Source organism: Gambusia affinis, linkage group LG17 (assembly GCF_019740435.1).
Source record: "Gambusia affinis linkage group LG17, SWU_Gaff_1.0, whole genome shotgun sequence".
Classification (NCBI taxonomy): domain Eukaryota; kingdom Metazoa; phylum Chordata; class Actinopteri; order Cyprinodontiformes; family Poeciliidae; genus Gambusia; species Gambusia affinis.
The window spans coordinates 15,793,844-15,810,870 of record NC_057884.1 but is presented as its reverse complement, the minus strand read 5'-3'; the positions used below and the strand labels follow the sequence as shown (position 1 = coordinate 15,810,870).

Here is a 17,027-nt window from a genome sequence, read left to right as displayed (position 1 = left end):
TTTACCATTTATTGACTTTGACATCAGGACTGCATCTTCTATCTGTGCCAGTAGTTTAATATTCTGCCATTTTGTGTCATTGGGCAATTTTAGTGTTAATGGTCCACATGCGCATCTATTGACCAAAACCAGACATCATGCACAATTCCATTTCTGTTTTGGTTGATTGGTAAATATCTAAAAAGCTTTTGAACAAATGTCCTCTTTATTCCAGTACCGTAATATGACACTACAAATTAGACAATAATTTCAGTAATAAATGTAACGCTGAGGATGTTTTCTTTCTTTTCGTTTAGTATCTGTATCAATGCAACCTTCACAGGCTGGAGCTTTGCTTTGCTCTGTGGAGGCTGAGTAACAAAATCTGAGTCAAAATGCATCAAAGCGTGACTCATGGAACTGATGTAAATTATTTTTGCCTTTATTTTTAAAGAGGCAACTGAAAGCAATAACAGTCGGCCACAGCACATTATTTATTTTTGATGCATTTAAGTCATTCTGTATGTAGTGGTAAAGAGCAGCTGAATGCAGAACAGATGCTAGAAATAAGGATTCTGTGGCGATTCTGCAAAATCAATGCATCATGCATCTGCCTTTAGTCCCAAATGACATTCCCCTAACTGCAAAACCCATCTCACTGATGGTGCTGCTCAGCAGATTTTTACATTGTTTTATGCAGTCTTGTTAAGATCATAAAAATTGTTACCATGGGAACAGAAAAACAGGAGCCCATTATTGAGGTAAAAGCTCCACAGCGATGAGAAAATGTAGACGATTGGTGACATGCTTAAAATGGAAGTTTGTAACAACCAATGTAATGTCTGCATTTGTTCAGCTTGGCTGGGGAAACAGAAGTTAAAAAATAAATCATACAATGATGCAAAGTTATATGAATTGCCTAAAAGTGTTTTTCATCTGAAAATATGTTTAATTAAATAGTTACAGTTACACACACACACACACATACAATCTTTTAGATCAGCACTTTTCCACTTAGTGCTGATGCTTTATTTTTATTTTATTTTTTTTTTTTTTACAGATTTCCTGTTTAAAGCTAAACTCACACTAAACACTTATGCTTGAGTCTTGGTTTCAGGTACAGCTGGCCAATGTCAGGTAAAATCCCAATTAGAACAACTATTACTCCAGAAAGAAGAATTTGCTTTCATCTCCTTCCAAACATTATCTGGATACCGCCTGTTAAAATCTGTAAATCTGTTTACACCTTTGAGATTTAACATGGTTATTTTTTGTATATTACACAAGTAAGCTGATTAATTTTATTTTTTTTAACTGCTGAGCTTTATTATAAACTAAAGGGTACCTGTAATCTGATGAAACCTGAGAGCTGAAAGAGTTTAAGCAACAACCCAAACTAAAATCAGGCTTAATTCATCACTCCAAAAACAAAATAATTCAGAATAAATGGAAAACTAAGTAAAAGTACATTCAGAAAAAAATTGAAAAAATATTTTAAGATTGATGGAGCTAAATGCAGAAAACTCCTGAAAGGAAACCTGTGAAAGTCTGCAAATAATTGAGTGGTGCTGAGGGGCCATCAGGACAGATTCATGCATGTAAGAGGTCCAATTCAGGTTTACACTGTAATTCAATTGAGAATATATCATAACATATTTTTTTAAGTGTTGTTAAATATTTATCCCATTTGACTCAGCATGCGGTCATCTGTAAAGAATGCTGTAAATTAAAAATATGCCATATGTTGTACTTTTTAAGTGTAAAATGTTAAAATTCCGTTTATTAATAGTTAATAGGGTTTAGACTCTAAACCATTCTGGACAACATGTTGGGATACGTTTTGAGAGGGAGTTACTTGCAGTAATCCCTAAAGTGCATCAGCTGTTCAGCTGTTCACTTGCTTGTTAGCACGGCACAAGTGTTCAAAACAACAATTTAAAGCCACTGATGGCTAACATCATTCTATCGTCTCAATTATAAGTCTTAAATATCATAAAATCACACAAGCTATAAAACAGGTGACTCTTGGTGGCAAAATCAGAAAGGTTTCTATCTTGAAATGTTTCTTTACTGGTTTTGGTACATCAATGTAACAGTCCAGACTGACTGCAGCAGCTTTGCCTGAGAGATCAGCAGTGAGAGTGGGAGAAAAGCTGATCAAAACAGTTGTGGAGATTAGAGAAGATAAATAGCAAAAACTGCAACCACATTATTTATTTTTCCTCTGCTCATTACAACAAACAACTGCTTCATTTGACATGTTCATTTTAACTGCTCCGTGTAGGTGAGGCTAAGGCAAAAAAAAAAAAAAAAAAAAAAAAATCCAGATTGTTCAGAGGAGTAAATTGGAGAAGTAAGGCCTGCACTGCACATGATTTTGTAACACATAACATGATGGTGTGTATACCAATAAGGTACATGTAGCTGGGAAACTCTTACACATACAGATTTGTCTACAAACAGGCTGATAATAAACTTGATTCAAAGCATTTTCCCCCTTCACATAATCAACAGCCAATCACATTTCTGATCCAGCTTAGCAAATCACAAAGCTCCTGATTTTTCAGATATTGTTTTCTTAAATTTTCACAATAATTGTTCTCTGTACTTTTTGAATTCTTTGTGTTTTAAGAACGGCAAAAGATCAGTTTCATCGTAAGGAAAAAGAGGAGGTTACACTACCGCGTAGCATAAGCATTTATTGGCTAGCAGGACACTCTGCAGCAGTAGCCAAATGCAAATGAAATGTTAAAAAAATGTTTACCATGAGCAAAACAGAACTTCCTCTTGGTTACGCTGAAAGAGGCAACACAAAGGATGATCATGTCTCCATTTATTCCAGCTCTGTAATGCCGTTTCAGCCTGCTGGGCTGGATGAAGGCTCACAAACTCAAGATTGTTCCTATGTGGACCGACGTGTGAAATGGGAGGAAAGCAGGAGTTGAGGCAACAGTCCTTATATCTCCATCATCCGGATGTCTTCTGTTTCTGTAGTGTCGTCCTTTGTCCATTTTCCTGTATTTGTCCACAGTCCAGCCTCTAAACAGTGCTTCATCTTGAATTCAGGATCCTCCTAGAAGTCAAAGGCAAGAAAAAGGAATAAATTGCTGAAACAATAAATTATGTAAATATTGCATAGGCTGAAGCCAACAAATTTGGCTTTGAAATATATTTTACACAACCAGAAAAGGCTAAAAATAGTGCCATGTGAGACACAATAAAGAAATAAAAACACTGCAATCCAAAAGCAGGACCAGCTTCAACTTCAATAAGCTCAACCATCTTGAGAAACAGGATTTTCTATTATGGAGTAAATGTTTGGCTGCTAATCAAGCTGTGGGGCCAGCAGCAGGGAATGTGGCCCCCTTTCTCTACTTTGCTTACAAAAACCTTTTCAAAACAACAATGAAAAGGTTCGCTGAATAGAACGTGGAGAACTAGCTTATTATTGGTTATCTGGAGATGTACCAAAGGAAACTGTCTAAATGTTAAAAATTCCACGACAAATAGGTTCTTTTATTTCCACATTATGCAATATTTTCAACAAAAACTGAGAGCAGCTCCTCAATAACTGAGTTAGAGGAGATGCCTCCTCTAACTTTCACAGAGTTTTGTTGAAAATGTGTTTTTTTTGTTTGTTTTTTATATAATTTAAAAAGAAATAGGTGAAATAAGTCCACTGAGATATTTAAGTGATACAAAAAGACTACAGGAAAATCTAATAATATGTAATGTATACATTTTTAAATACACCTTGACTTGTAGCACAAAGGAGAAAAAAATGCCTTCCTTCATTTACATTGTTTTTTCGTTCAAGCTAAAAAATTATTAAAATTCAACTACAAATACACAAAAAAAAAACCCAGACTCTGATGTGAACACATTTGAAATCCCAGCATATTCAATTCCAAATTAGAGTACCTATTATCTGAGAAATTAAATATCGTACCCACAGCTATATCACAGATCTGAGTTTGCATGCTAAAGTGACCAAAATATGAAAAATGGTGAATGTTGTTTGGTTGGAAAAGATGGCAAGAGCATTATCTTTTTTTGTCTAAAAATAATAACGTAGCAACACAAACTTTCAGCTCAAAAAAGCCAAAGGTTTCTAGGAGAGTCTCCTTTGCAAAGATGAAACCAAAGCTGAGTTGCACTGCATTCTTCTTTGTTCAGTAAATAATGACACTGAGACTCCACTGAAACACAAAACTCTAGACATGAAAGAGGGTGTACTTTCTTTTTCCCCATGACAATGTGTTGTGTGTACATTGCCCAACACTTGCAGGAGTAAAAGCAGCATTCATAAAAATATTAGTTAATACACTACAACTTAACAGAAAGTATCCCCCCTTTTTATCATAGGTAATATAAAATATGAAACATGAAGTATTGCATATTGTCTAGGATGATGGTACTGTTATTTTATCTTTCAGGTTTGACTAAAATGTGCATTAATATATTTTTATTTTGCTTATATATGCAGTATTTGTAGCTCAAAACATATTCATTCCATTTATAGTTGTAAGTCTAATTTTAAATAACCTCATAACACAAAAATGTCTGATTTATTGAGGCTTAGACAGATAGGAGAAACTTTAGTATGAGAAGTTTTTCAGAGAGAAGTTATTAAAAGACAGACTGAACTTCTGCAAAGATCTGCAGCCAAATGCACTAAACTGAACATGTGCTGAGCATTTTTTAACAATGTTATAACCAATGTTCTAAAAATGTATTCTTTTAAATTGGAAATTTTTGGCAACACTTGTACCGACTTTAAAACAACTGCTTTTTAGTGCCATCTATCAGTTGAACAGGGTAACCACAAGGAGTCACAAGATTTAGTGATGCCTGAGAACGCAGCAATGTTCACCTGTGATATAAAGTCTGTTGTTACTTTGGTGTTAGGTCTACAGTTTGTGTCGAAGCTCTGATGATCAACATTCAAAGCGTCATTTCTACATTTCGCTGCATATTCTTCAACTCTCTGTTTGAAGGCGTCAAGTTCTGCTCGGAAGACTTCAAGGTAGACGTCCTGTCCCTCCTGCAAAGCAACATGTAAAATATTTGTTTATAAAGCCTTGGGTCATAGCTGCAGTATAAAGATAGCAGATATAGATACATTACACAATATATAAACTATCTGTGGATTACTTTCGCTTTGTGAAAGAATTGCCGGAAGCAGCCTCGAGGGTCCTGTTGAGAATTTGAGGCCATTTCTAAGATAAACTGCATAACCACGGCTTGATGCGCCACCTGCTCCATCAGGGCTTCTTTCTGCAAGACCAAACACAGAATAAGCATTAAGAGGTCTATGTTTAATACACATTTGACCTCCTGAACTGTAAACAACGTCAAAAAATTTTTTTATTTCAGTATGCAATTGCCTCCTGCTTGGAAACGACAATGATGAAAATCTCAGGGAAGTTTCAGATGGTTATAAGAGAGGAGCTTAAGACGCTGTTGTGTAAAGCAAAATATCACCTTGGCATCTTTTTGCTTAGTCTCTTTATAACTGTTGAATCATGAACATCAGCCTAAATGAGTTCTGCAGGACTTTTGAAGTTTTTCTGGGTTTTTTTCTGTGATGTCAAAATAACACCTTCATCATATTACCCCTTCTTGCTGTAGTCGAATGCACCACAGGACTAAGAAATTAGCCGTTTCCTCACAGATGAGCTGCGGCATGTGTGAGAGGAATCGCTGGCTGTCGTCCCATCTCCGTAACATACCTGAGACAGGAAAGTCATGTTTTATCAAGACTTGAAGACTGAAAACACAAATTTGGAAAATTAGATGGTCTAGACATTTTTAATATGCAGAAAAGAATAATAGCAAATTTAGAAAAAAAAACTGTCCTTGTCTGGAACCTTGATTAGCCTGCACAAGTAAAAAGAAAGGGATGTATCCTTTACTTGAAAACTAAAAGTTTAGTAGTGAGTGCCTCACTTACCAAAATGCCTGAGCTCTTGTTCATATTTTTGGAGAAATGTTTTGCAGGTGTCCTGATCCATTTCCACAGGCGATTGGTGCAAATTAATAATACTCTAAAAGCAATAAAAAAAATGATTATACCAACACATAAAAAAGCAGACAGGAGAAATTAATTATATTTCCAACAGTATGAATTGTTTTTTCTTTAAGATACACCTTATCAAAAACGTCCCAACTTCCAGTGGCACCGAGGATGGGACTGCGACTGGGTTCTGGGCCTGCCAGCATGCTCTCCTTGCGGCGCCACTCCTCCTCTGTGTTTGTGAGTTCAGTCGGGCAGACAAGGGTCCGAGCTCGCTCCTGTTCCATGGACTCAGAGCTGTGGACCCCCAAAGAGCCCATCTGATCCTGCGCTTCAGCCAGCTGCCAGCTAGAAACGATCGAGGCTTTCACACAGCGCTGCTGGCTCTGGCAGAGTGACGCCATGGGGCAATCACAAAGATGGGACGACGGTGACTAGAGAGATGTCAACACGGGAGAACTTACATTTTATTCTACTTCAAGACAGTTCTTAAGCAGATGCAGTAACTAATCTTTCATGAAGTTCACAGAGAAAAGGTGCATCTTAAGCCTTAACTTGTAATATTTTATATCGCTTTATTTCATTGCCAGACATTAAATAAGTTCATCAACATATAAGCTCTTAGTTAATGTGTTAGAAGACCCAAATTGGAGTTTTTTTTTTTTTTTTTTTTTTAGCTTTGACGCCTTTAACAAATAGTTGGGAAGAAAAACCTGATTTTTGCCATGTTTAACCAGCCAATCGCTGATCCAGATCTAATTCCAACCTTTGGGCAATTTGTTCGTGCATCTCTAATAATGGGCCATCTATATGCAGAACAGAGAAAAGTGAGATGGATACAAATATAGAATGAAAGAGCAAAAAATAAATAAAAGCTCTGCTGTCTCACTAATATTTAGCACTGAAGTAAGCCTTTGGATTGTTTTAATCACTTTATGCCACCAAACAGAGCTTTATTATTATTATTATTATTATAGACTGCAGCTGTCATACCACAGAGATGTGCTCATGATTTGGGATGTGGATGGATCAGAGATGGAGAAGTTTGAGAAATTTTCACTAATAATGTATTTCGTCTGCTTGTCACGTTTTCTATTGTCATGTGAACTTTTAGAGAAATATTACAGTGAAGTACAGCACACGTTTTTTAGACAACGCTGTCTTTGATTTAGGTTAGCTACTCCTACAACACAGAAAATAAGCTCTGTTAAGTGCTGTAAACGCTTACTGAAATAATTCAGACCACTAAACGTCACAGAAAAACCTACTTCTTAATGTAAAATTGGTATTTAGCGTGTGGGAAATAAGATTGAATGCTAACACATCAGCTAATAATTAGCATTAAAAGTCCATTACCTGTTGGCTGGGATGGACACCAGTTAAAGCCCTCGCTGGCCAATTTTGGTCGCCATTCTGCTTATCGTTTGTATGAAACGGAGCTCCGTGTCCCATCCACGCCATAACTGCAAAAGCAGCTCTCAAGAGTACCGTGCCCGTCCGTTGGAAGTGCTAGCCTATGCTAGCTATGTTTGAGGAATCCCACACAGTTTTGCCTCTTTATAGTCAGCTGTCAGCCACGACTATATGAGATATAAATAGCAACCCGAAAAGCCAAGGGAGTAAAAGTGGAAATATGATTCAGGATAGCAGTATGTTGGCGCTACAAACAATAACAACAACCGTTGCTCTAACTAAAGCAGACTGCAGCTGTTTTGGGACATGACGTATTGTCACGTGACTGTGTACCACGTGACATAGTCAGAAGTTTCTTGAGCGTTCTATTTATTTCTAGCAAACTTTTCCTTAGATTTAAAATGTCGTTACGTGGAATTTAGTTGTTTTCTCTTTCATTATGGGCAATTGGCAAAATAGTTTCAGGTGGGAACCAGTACTTGGTACTGTTAATCATTACGTTGCAAAATGATGAAACCTTTCAAAAACCTTTCGACCAAAATAGGTTTGTTTTAGCTTTTTTAGTTTAGTTCTAACAGTGTTGGCATAGTTACTTTGAAAAAGTAACTTTAATCGGACTACTGATTACTCCTTGAAAAAGTAACTTAGTTATATTACTGACTACTTTTTTTGCAAAGTAACTAAGTTACACTAAAAGTAACTTTTTAGTTACTTTCAGCAGCTGCTAACAACAACGCTCTGCCTCCTGTGAAAATCACATTGAGCTTTGCCAATTCTTAATTGTCAGCTATTTTATAATGGTAACATCAACAATGTGTCTCCACTGATAAGGTTGAACTGAAGAGGAGATTGTAGAAAAAACAGTACAAAAAAATTAAAAACCTGAGTAATTTGTGTGGTCCACTGTTGTCTGGAAAACTCTAAGAAGGATTGTATAGATTTTAACTTATTAAAATGTCTGGTCTCGATGTGTAATAGTGTGGTTAAAGGGTCAAAAAGGTGAAAAACAATAAACAATGTATTACACAAAATAATACCCTAATACTATGCAATCAGTGACATCATCCAGCCATTTAAGTAGGAAATACTTGGCCGGCCTCTCCCATGCATCTGCCAATGCTGCAGAATTTGCAAGGGACAAACAAAGTTGAGTATAAAGGAAAACAAATAATTCACCATAAATATACCTCTGAACAAAAGAAACATATTCATCGAGTGGTCCAGAAGTGTTAGCTTTAACTAAAACATTAGATGTCAACTGCTATCTCATACAAATATAGTGAGTGAATCAAAGTTGTAAAGTAATGTCGAAATTAAATCATTATGACCAGCAATAGAAAGATTAAATGAACCAGAAATAAGAATAAGGGACACAAACTGGACCACAATCTACTGATTTTTTATTTAAAAAATTACTAAAAACAATTAGATTTTACATATTCATTTGTATTGTAATTATTTTTCGCAGAGAACAAGTTTATTTTTGGCTTGTTAAGGATGAATATACAATGTTACCCAGAATTGATTTCCGTTTGGCTACATTTACAATGTTTCACCAGAAGTGGGAGATAGAGTCATTGTAAACTTAGGGTAGCAAATAATTTTTACCCTTATTTAGTCTTACAGGCATGTGTGTGAAAATGTTTCAATGAAACTGTCGTTTTAAAGTATTAAAACATGCATGGGCTTGGACCATACTATTATTTAAAATTTTTATTTAAAGCTAATAACGTTCTAAGTCTGTTGGACTTGAAAAATCTCCAAAATGTGAATAATTGCGTAAGAGAAAGTTGTCTGCGAAACCAAACTCAGGGATAACTTGGAACCTCACAGACGAGAGTGAGCTAGAGAAACATAAAGGCTCACACTTTGCCGGTCTGCGTGACGATTTCTAATTAGCTGAGCAAACTAGTCAGTGGTAAGTCTATTTAGCTTGATAATGAACTTACTAAACTGTTGGAATGAAACCATTTTGAGCCGGTTGACACGTTTAAAACAACTGAATGTTGAACTGAAAACACGTTAACCTAGCAATCGGGCTTTTTAGCTAGCTTATAATGACACAGGTGTGTCATTATAAGCTGTGTTAAAGCAACGAACTTTGTAAAGGTTTACGCCTTTATTTCTGGAGAGGCTAGCAACCAATACGAAGAATCACAGTGTCTGACATACCCGTGACAGACAAGCTAATTCGTGCTTACAGAAAACAGTAGGACGATTTCCTCACCATGAGGTGGCGGTGCAGGCAAAAAAGACTGCAGTTCCCCGTACTGTGCAGCAAAGAGAGTGCACTGCCAAAGGCCATCCAAAGCCTGCAGACAGTCAGACAGAGAGAAACAACCAGACTTAAGGCTTTAAAAACATCCCCAGCCTGAAATCAAACTTTAGAGCCAGCTGGCATCTTGCCCTTTCTCAGGCTTCTGTTCCCACAGTTTTTTTTTTTCCATGTAGCTGCTTAAAATTGCAACGCGCATTTTGATGCCTTTGTTGAGGCTTGATTTATACACGCGCACACACAAAAATGCTGAACATATGACAAGTCCTTCAAGATATTTTGGCATTGATGGATAAACATTCCAGGTTCAGACTCACTCTTGCGTGTAGCTAGAGATTATATAAAAGTAACAGTTAAGTATATATTAATGGGTGAAAATGAGAAAAAAGGCTGCCATCGAAATATTCAAACATAGTTTCCTTAAATTGTGTTGTTCAAGGAAAAGTATTGTACTAAATAAAATAGGTTTTTGTTACTGTTTGAAATTTATTAATAGTTTAGTAGTCTTGAAGTCTGATGACGTAATGACTGACAGCTGTAGCGCCAGTATACTGGTCAGTTCTCGGTCCTTTCCAGGCATTTAGTCAAAAAAAATCACTGATGTATTTCAGTCTTTGCAATATTAGGAAAACGTGCAGTTTTAATGTTATTGTTGAATATCGCGATGATACATTTCTGTGTCGACTAACCCACATTTTTCCTCTTTAACTTGATAACTTTGAATTTTACGTATGTATTCACCAGTAAACATATTTCGATGTAAGATGTATATACTGTGACAATTTGAAATAGTTATAGTGGAAACCTCACAAACTGATCTCTGTGCTTCCATTCTATAGGGTGACAGCAGAACATCAACCTGAATACAGAAATGAGCCTTACTTCTCTAGAGGAAAAGGGTTAGTAACTCAGTTTCATTGCACATGGTAGTTTTGTAAGTCCAGACTTGTTTTACACATTTGGGGTAGAAATAGTTTTTAGAGTGGCTACAACCATAGCCACTCTATGCATAGGTGTAAACAATATATATATATATCTTTTAAAGAAAAGTTGAGTTTTTTTTTACACTGCAATAAGTTGTGGAGGAGCGGGACTAATATCTCTCACTGAAAGAGTATGCTAGTTATTTCTCTATCCCTTTTTAAGTTCCACAAAGGAAAAGCTACTGCCTAAAACAATCCACACTAAGTAATACCAGTATTGGTTGGTAATGACACATAAAAGGTTCAAGTCCCACATTCTAGTTTTTGAGCAGGAACTTTGTTTATGGAAACAGGGCAACAGTGGGCTGTGAAAAGTATATATGTGCATTCTCTAACGTAATATTGTAGCATTTTATGGCAAGTAGATTGTGCATTTCTTCTGTACCTTTAACATCAAACATAATTTCATTTAAAATTACACCAACAGGAAGTGCCAGATACTAAATAAACCCCACCAGTTTCTTAAATCCAAATCAAGGGAAAATTTTACTTTTATGTACATTTCAGGTTTAGATAAATTAATTTTATGTTTGGTATGTGGAGTATAGAGTACTATTTATTTCAGAGAGGATGGGGGAGTTTAAACATTTTTAGTTTTAATGTCAGTTTATCTTTTCTTAACAGTGACTTGTGTATCCACTCCTCTTACAAGAAATATACCATATAACATTGGAATGACTCAGCAGTGTTAGTAATACTAACATAAAATAATCCTGATTTATAAAAAATAATGGTTGCTCAATGCAGTAGAGAAAAATCTACCCGTTCCATTCAAATCCAGTTTACCCCTAATTGATACAGTTCAATCAAATGACAACCCTCTGTCAAATGGACATGTCATTGTAGATTTATAAGAGATTTAAATCCACTTGAGCTTCTAGTAGGTCAGCTTTAAGTGGACAACTGACATATCAACAGTACTTTAATGGGCATGCTAATTTCCAAATGCTGCCATTCTATTCATTTGCTTGACTGCGTTCTAGCACCTTTGACAATACACAAAAGAAGAGAAGTACTTGTTGAAGAATGTTGTGGCATTCGTCCAGTGGATTTGAGCCATTTGCAAGACGTCCAAGTCACACTGAAGCCCTTCTAGTGGCTGTAGTAACATCAAATGCCTCAATTAGATACTTGATCTTGGTGTTTCTAAAACTTTGGGAGCTGGTTGACAACATTCAGCCAGAGCTGCCTGTTGATTTTACCCTGGTAGACATTTCTGCAGATGTTTCACAATAGTTGGAATAAATTCATTCTGAGTCTGATTACAGTGAACTAAACAAAAAAAAAGACTTCATCTTCCCAGAGGTGAATGAGTTCATGCACTCGATGGTTGTCGGTGTAATTCAATGTGGTGATAGGGTTATTATGTTGTAATGAATGAGGGTGCCTCCAGCTCTGTCATTCGCACTTCAGCCAAGACCGTAAAGAAGCTACATGCTCAACATTCCTCTTCTCATGCAAACAGTGAGGCTGAAGTGGGTTGTGCTGTTTGTGTTTGTGTGAGTCCCTGTGCACATTATAGTCTATGCATGTTTGTCAGAGGGATGAATGGGCTGGAGTGGGGTGTAGAACAGCAGGGAAGCACACAGCAGGGCAAAGGGAGCCTTGCAGCCATTCAGCCGGTTTAAATTGAACGATATTTGATGGAACCGTGATTGTGATGTTTCAAGATGCCCATCTTTGTGAACTTGATGCATAACTACTTTGCTTTGCAGCTTTCCATTGTGTGAAATGATGTGGTGTGACGAGTCATGCTACTTTAAAAATCTGTTTCTTACACAAACACCTAGTAACTGGGAATCAGGTTTTCCATTTATATACATTAAATGCAAAATGTACATATTTTTTGTACAGTTTTGGCTTAATTACCACTCTGAATATGTTGATCTGCTAATGACCTTTTCTTTGAGTCTGTATACGCTAGTTGATAATTAATCGATTACGAAATTATTTGACAACTATTTCAACAATCGATTAATTACAATTAATCTTATTAATTGTTTCAGACCTATGTCCATCCATCCATCCATCCATCCATCCATCCATCCATCCATCCATCCATCCATCCATCCTTCCATCCATCCATCCATCCATCCATCCATCCTTCCATCTAATCTTCTGATCGTCAGTCTGTCTATCTGTGTATTTGTCTTAGCAACCATCCATCAGTCCATTTGTCCTCCTGTTTGTCCATCTGCCCATCCCATCCATCCTTGTAAACTGAACATTATGTAACTTGTCTAGAAATATCTGCAATAAATCCAGAGTGAATTTACTTATTCTTTATATTGACTGAGAGCCCTGAGTTCTGCTACTTTGACTTTGGAAAGTGGAGTGGCAGTGTAACCATACAAAAAGATTCATTTGTGCTGGTCAAAAAATATTTAGTTATTGGGCAAATAATTATTTACTTACAAAATGTTCAACAAGAGTGTGTGTTTGTTTCTTTATTTTATAAAATATTTTTCCTTAAGCACAGAGTTTGTCTGGCTACGATGGATTAGAGGCCAACATAGAGAGGACTTTGGGCTTGCTTTCCCAGGCTGTGTTTCAGGAAGGCAGTATTTTTTACAGCATGACCAGCACATAGCCTTTTTCCTGGGGAAATCCGAGACAAAATCAAGAAAGGCTGGTGCAGGGAGGGAGAGAAGAACAGGAAAACTAGCCCTGGGAAGGAAGGGGGGAGAAGGTAGGCTGGAGGCCACACAGAACGAGAACACACAGAACAACCAAGAACGAAGCTGGAGCTTCTGGGAAGGATCAGTGAAATATACAGTCATTCTCACTTCTAATTCTGATCCAAACTCCTCCATTGGAAGTAATTTGGCCTAAAATGTGCTCAGTGTCTTTTGCCGGCCATTCAAGCAGCAGATTCAACTGGAATGCAGAGCTAATGCTGGGTTCCTCTGCTGCCCAGGCTGCCTCAGCTGTTAATCCACAGTTATGCTTGTTCAAGAAATGATATCTGACATCATTTGTACTTAGCTATGCCTTCTATAGCAGCAATGAAGAAACATTTTCTTTCCATATCGCATTACCGATAAAGTTTGATTAACATCTTGGTAGAAAAAGGGAAATATTTGAAGAAAACAGCCAACAAATTAACATAAATCTACATGACTTTGAAATAAAAGTAAAGATCAAACAAATCCTTGTTTACAAGTTTTGTCAAGCTTTAATCAAGCAGTTACTTGGGGTATTAATGTTATAGAGCAACTGCTATAATTGTGCATTGATTTATTTACAAGGTAAAGTGTTTGGTGCTGCAAATAAGTGTAGCTATTGCAGATTTTATTTGCAAATTTGCACATGTTTTAAAATTAGCCAAACATTAGTGCTGAAATAAAGCTTTAATGAAAACAGAATCCCCCACCTTTATGTGTTTTATCCCTTCAGGGCTTGACCCTTCAGTACTCAGTGACCAGTTCTTTGAGCTGTGGAACCAAAATAATCTGCAGATGGTAAGAGTCACCTTCACATTGTCACTTTCATGCATGAATGAATGTATGTGGGTTTAATAGGTTATGTGTGTTTGCATGAAGTGCGGGAAGGAGCAAACTACTGAGAGATCCCAGTATCTTTAACTGAAGTGTGTGTGTGTATGTGGGTTTTAATGAGGAAAGCAGAAGGAAGGAATTTGTGTTGCTCTGAATGAACTTGAGAGGAGGTTATTGAGTGGATGACATCTGTTTTGTAAATTAAGACACAGTTCAAGGTATTCTCACACAGATATCGTTTTCTCTTGTTGGAATTTCCTGATGCCAAGCTTTGGATTCTTATGCCAAGATCCCTTATATGTCCCAAACCTCTGTGTCTGCTTGGCTCAAAGAGCGTGTGTTTCTCGTATTCTGAAATAAAATTCATAAATCTGTGTTGCAAAACATTTTCTTATTAGAAACAAAATCTACAGAGGATAAAGGTCCGGAACTTTACTTAGGTATTTTCCAGGTTTGAAACCTGGAAAGAGGTGTGGACAAAGGATAAAAAAAACAAGCAAGGAAAATAATTTTTATTGAAACACTTTTTTTAGACGTCCTTCTATTTACCTATATGTTTGTGCTCTTGTTGATCAAACAAAAGAAATCATATCTACACTTTGTCCTAAATCCCTAGTTTGTTTTTCTGTTTATACTCTAATTCAGCAATTCTAAAAAATAAATATGAACTTTTGACATGCAAAAATGTTCTCATCAATGTGTATAAGTCAGTCATAACTACTTTTGCATGCAGAAATAATAAAGGGCTATTGCATAAAAATATGTTTTAATCAACTGTGAATCTGTCAATTGATTTTGTCTTAAAGCTTTTGCTTTTCCTTTGCTCTCCTTAACTTGATTCTGATACACAGCTAGAGTAGCAAACAGTAAGAGTGATCTGAAAGATTTGAGTTGTTGAATCTACAAGCTGTGGTGTTCCTATCATAAAACATATAGTTTTAACTTTCCGTCCTCTTCTTTCTACCCACAGCTACATTTGGCGGCTATCCAAGGATTTTCAAAGCTGTCTGAGCCTTTGGAGGCCTTACTAACAATCCTGGAGAGCTGTCCGGGGAAACAGAAGGGTCGGAGCCACACCCTGGGCTATCACATTCTCATGGAATTCCAGATGTGGATGAAGGAACGTCCTCAGGTAGTGGAGCCAAGTGTTCAGCCCCTTGGCTCTAGATAAGATTGTAGCTCCAATGTGACTTACTCTAAATATGTGAACAGCAAGTATTGATTTTGAACTGTTCAAACACTGTTTGTATTTCAACTGTCTGTTAACTGTTACAGTGACAATGTAGATCAGTTGCATCCAAACCTTTTCCTACATGTTCCATAATTGACAAGCTGAAATTTCTTTTATTTTAAATTAAAAAAGCAAAATATAATTTTATTGTTGTTTTTTTTTTCTTATTTACCCGCTGAACGAAAGACTAGGCATGTTGTATTCTAATGAAACAGACTAGTCAGATTTTTGTACAAGAGTTATTTGATATCACATTATAAGAAAAGCGTGCAATTTAAAAAAAATTTTTGGTTCAATTATTTTCTATTTTCTTTGTTCTCAGCAATAAGAATAAGGTAATGATCACAGTTTTTTCCAAAAATGTATCATTTTGCCATCTTCAGGAAATGGTTGCACCCAAGTCTGCATGAGTAAATGCTATTTACTACAAAAGGAGTGGTTATTAAAAGACAAATACATGTGTTTTGCAGCCTGTTTTGTTTCAGGATTGAAGAAGGTATAAAGTAGCAAAACCAAATTTGTATAATTCTGTTTTATAAAATTATAATTTGTATAATTACAGTCTGGGTCTGCACAATAAAATTCAAAGGTCCATGAATGGCCTGCGGGTTTCACTTTGGGCAACCACAATTTAGATAGCGTTACAACCTCCAAAAAATTCTTGTGTCAAAGTATATTGCATCAGTTTTTTTCATTGTTCATTTGTGTTTACCTTTCCAGGTGAGCCTGAGTTCTCTGACTGAGGACAAAGCAGTGGAGCTCCAGCGGCGGGCTCTTGGTCTACTGACAGACACCCAGCCCAACTTTGTAGATACCCTAATCAACATCTACCAGCTCAAGGCTTTGGATCCTTCTATACAATGTATGCAAATTTGCAAGCTTCAAGCTTTGAACTGTTATAAAGAGGTGAGTGAGTGATTTGACTTTTAATATAATAAAAATTCCATTAGTCCATACAATTTAAAGAGGCAACTTAATTTTGGCACTTGTTTAGTGTTGTCTGTTTTCTTCCCACAGGCGGTAACTCTCAGCATAAAGCTCGGATTGCAGACTGAACTAAATACAGAGGAGGTAAGACTAAGTTTTTTTCTTAATGTAGAATTAATGTTCTGTCCTTCCATGCACAATAAATTATAAAGAAAAGCTTTAAACAAGTTCAAAGTTAAATTCTCAAATTCTCTTTGTAATTTTTTCTTCAATTCTATCTATTTTCTATCCATTATTATTTTGCAGATGCTTATCCCTCTGATTTTACAAGACAAGCTGCCTTTGGCAGAGTCCTTTGTCAAAGGACACAGGCAGCTTGAAAAGCAGCTTGTTATGTTACTAGACTCTTGGTGTCACCCGGACTTCAATGTGGAAGACATAAGAAAGTACGCTATGTGAATTTGTAGGAACTGGCTGTGAACTCTGCTTTTCATATTTATTGGTGTCGCTCCAACGCTTCCATAGGATGGTGATATCTTCTCTGATAACTGTTGATGAGTGTTAGTGGCATGGCTGAAATATTAATATATCTCATTTAAATTTTAAGATCTGACTTTAAATGATGTCACATAAACAAAATTATTCATGTTTAATTTTAATAAAATTTCTTATTTAATGGAAACTGTAAAATTGTGTTTTTCGACAC

At 36.4% G+C, this 17,027-nt stretch overlaps 2 protein-coding genes across 5 annotated transcripts in view; one reads left to right on the top strand and one right to left on the bottom strand.

Annotated features, from left to right (window-relative positions):
* Positions 1–2,795: 2,795 nt before the first annotated feature.
* On the bottom strand, positions 2,796–7,739 carry cdc37l1 (cell division cycle 37-like 1). The gene is made up of 7 exons (XM_044095801.1): positions 7,352–7,739; positions 6,130–6,429; positions 5,933–6,026; positions 5,596–5,711; positions 5,134–5,256; positions 4,853–5,023; positions 2,796–3,052 (listed from the first exon to the last, which is right to left on the bottom strand). Exons 1-7 carry the CDS (start codon positions 7,454–7,456, stop codon positions 2,936–2,938), a joined length of 1,026 nt encoding a protein of 341 aa, XP_043951736.1. The 5' UTR covers positions 7,457–7,739; the 3' UTR covers positions 2,796–2,935.
* Positions 7,740–9,167: 1,428 nt separating this feature from the next.
* exd3 (exonuclease 3'-5' domain containing 3) overlaps positions 9,168–17,027 on the top strand; it is a 40,691-nt gene continuing 32,831 nt past the window's right edge. For 3 of the 4 annotated variants that reach the window (XR_006368576.1, XM_044095796.1, XM_044095794.1), the window contains exons 1-7: positions 9,168–9,326; positions 10,523–10,582; positions 14,063–14,127; positions 15,134–15,295; positions 16,115–16,300; positions 16,412–16,465; positions 16,628–16,767. Coding sequence is in view for 3 of the 4 variants with exons in the window: in XM_044095796.1 (XP_043951731.1) it covers positions 10,555–10,582; positions 14,063–14,127; positions 15,134–15,295; positions 16,115–16,300; positions 16,412–16,465; positions 16,628–16,767 (635 nt within the window). In the remaining variant the exon portion in view is untranslated. The remainder of the gene's footprint in view (positions 9,327–10,522; positions 10,583–14,062; positions 14,128–15,133; positions 15,296–16,114; positions 16,301–16,411; positions 16,466–16,627; positions 16,768–17,027) is intronic. The other variant, XM_044095795.1, reaches the window with a different exon arrangement.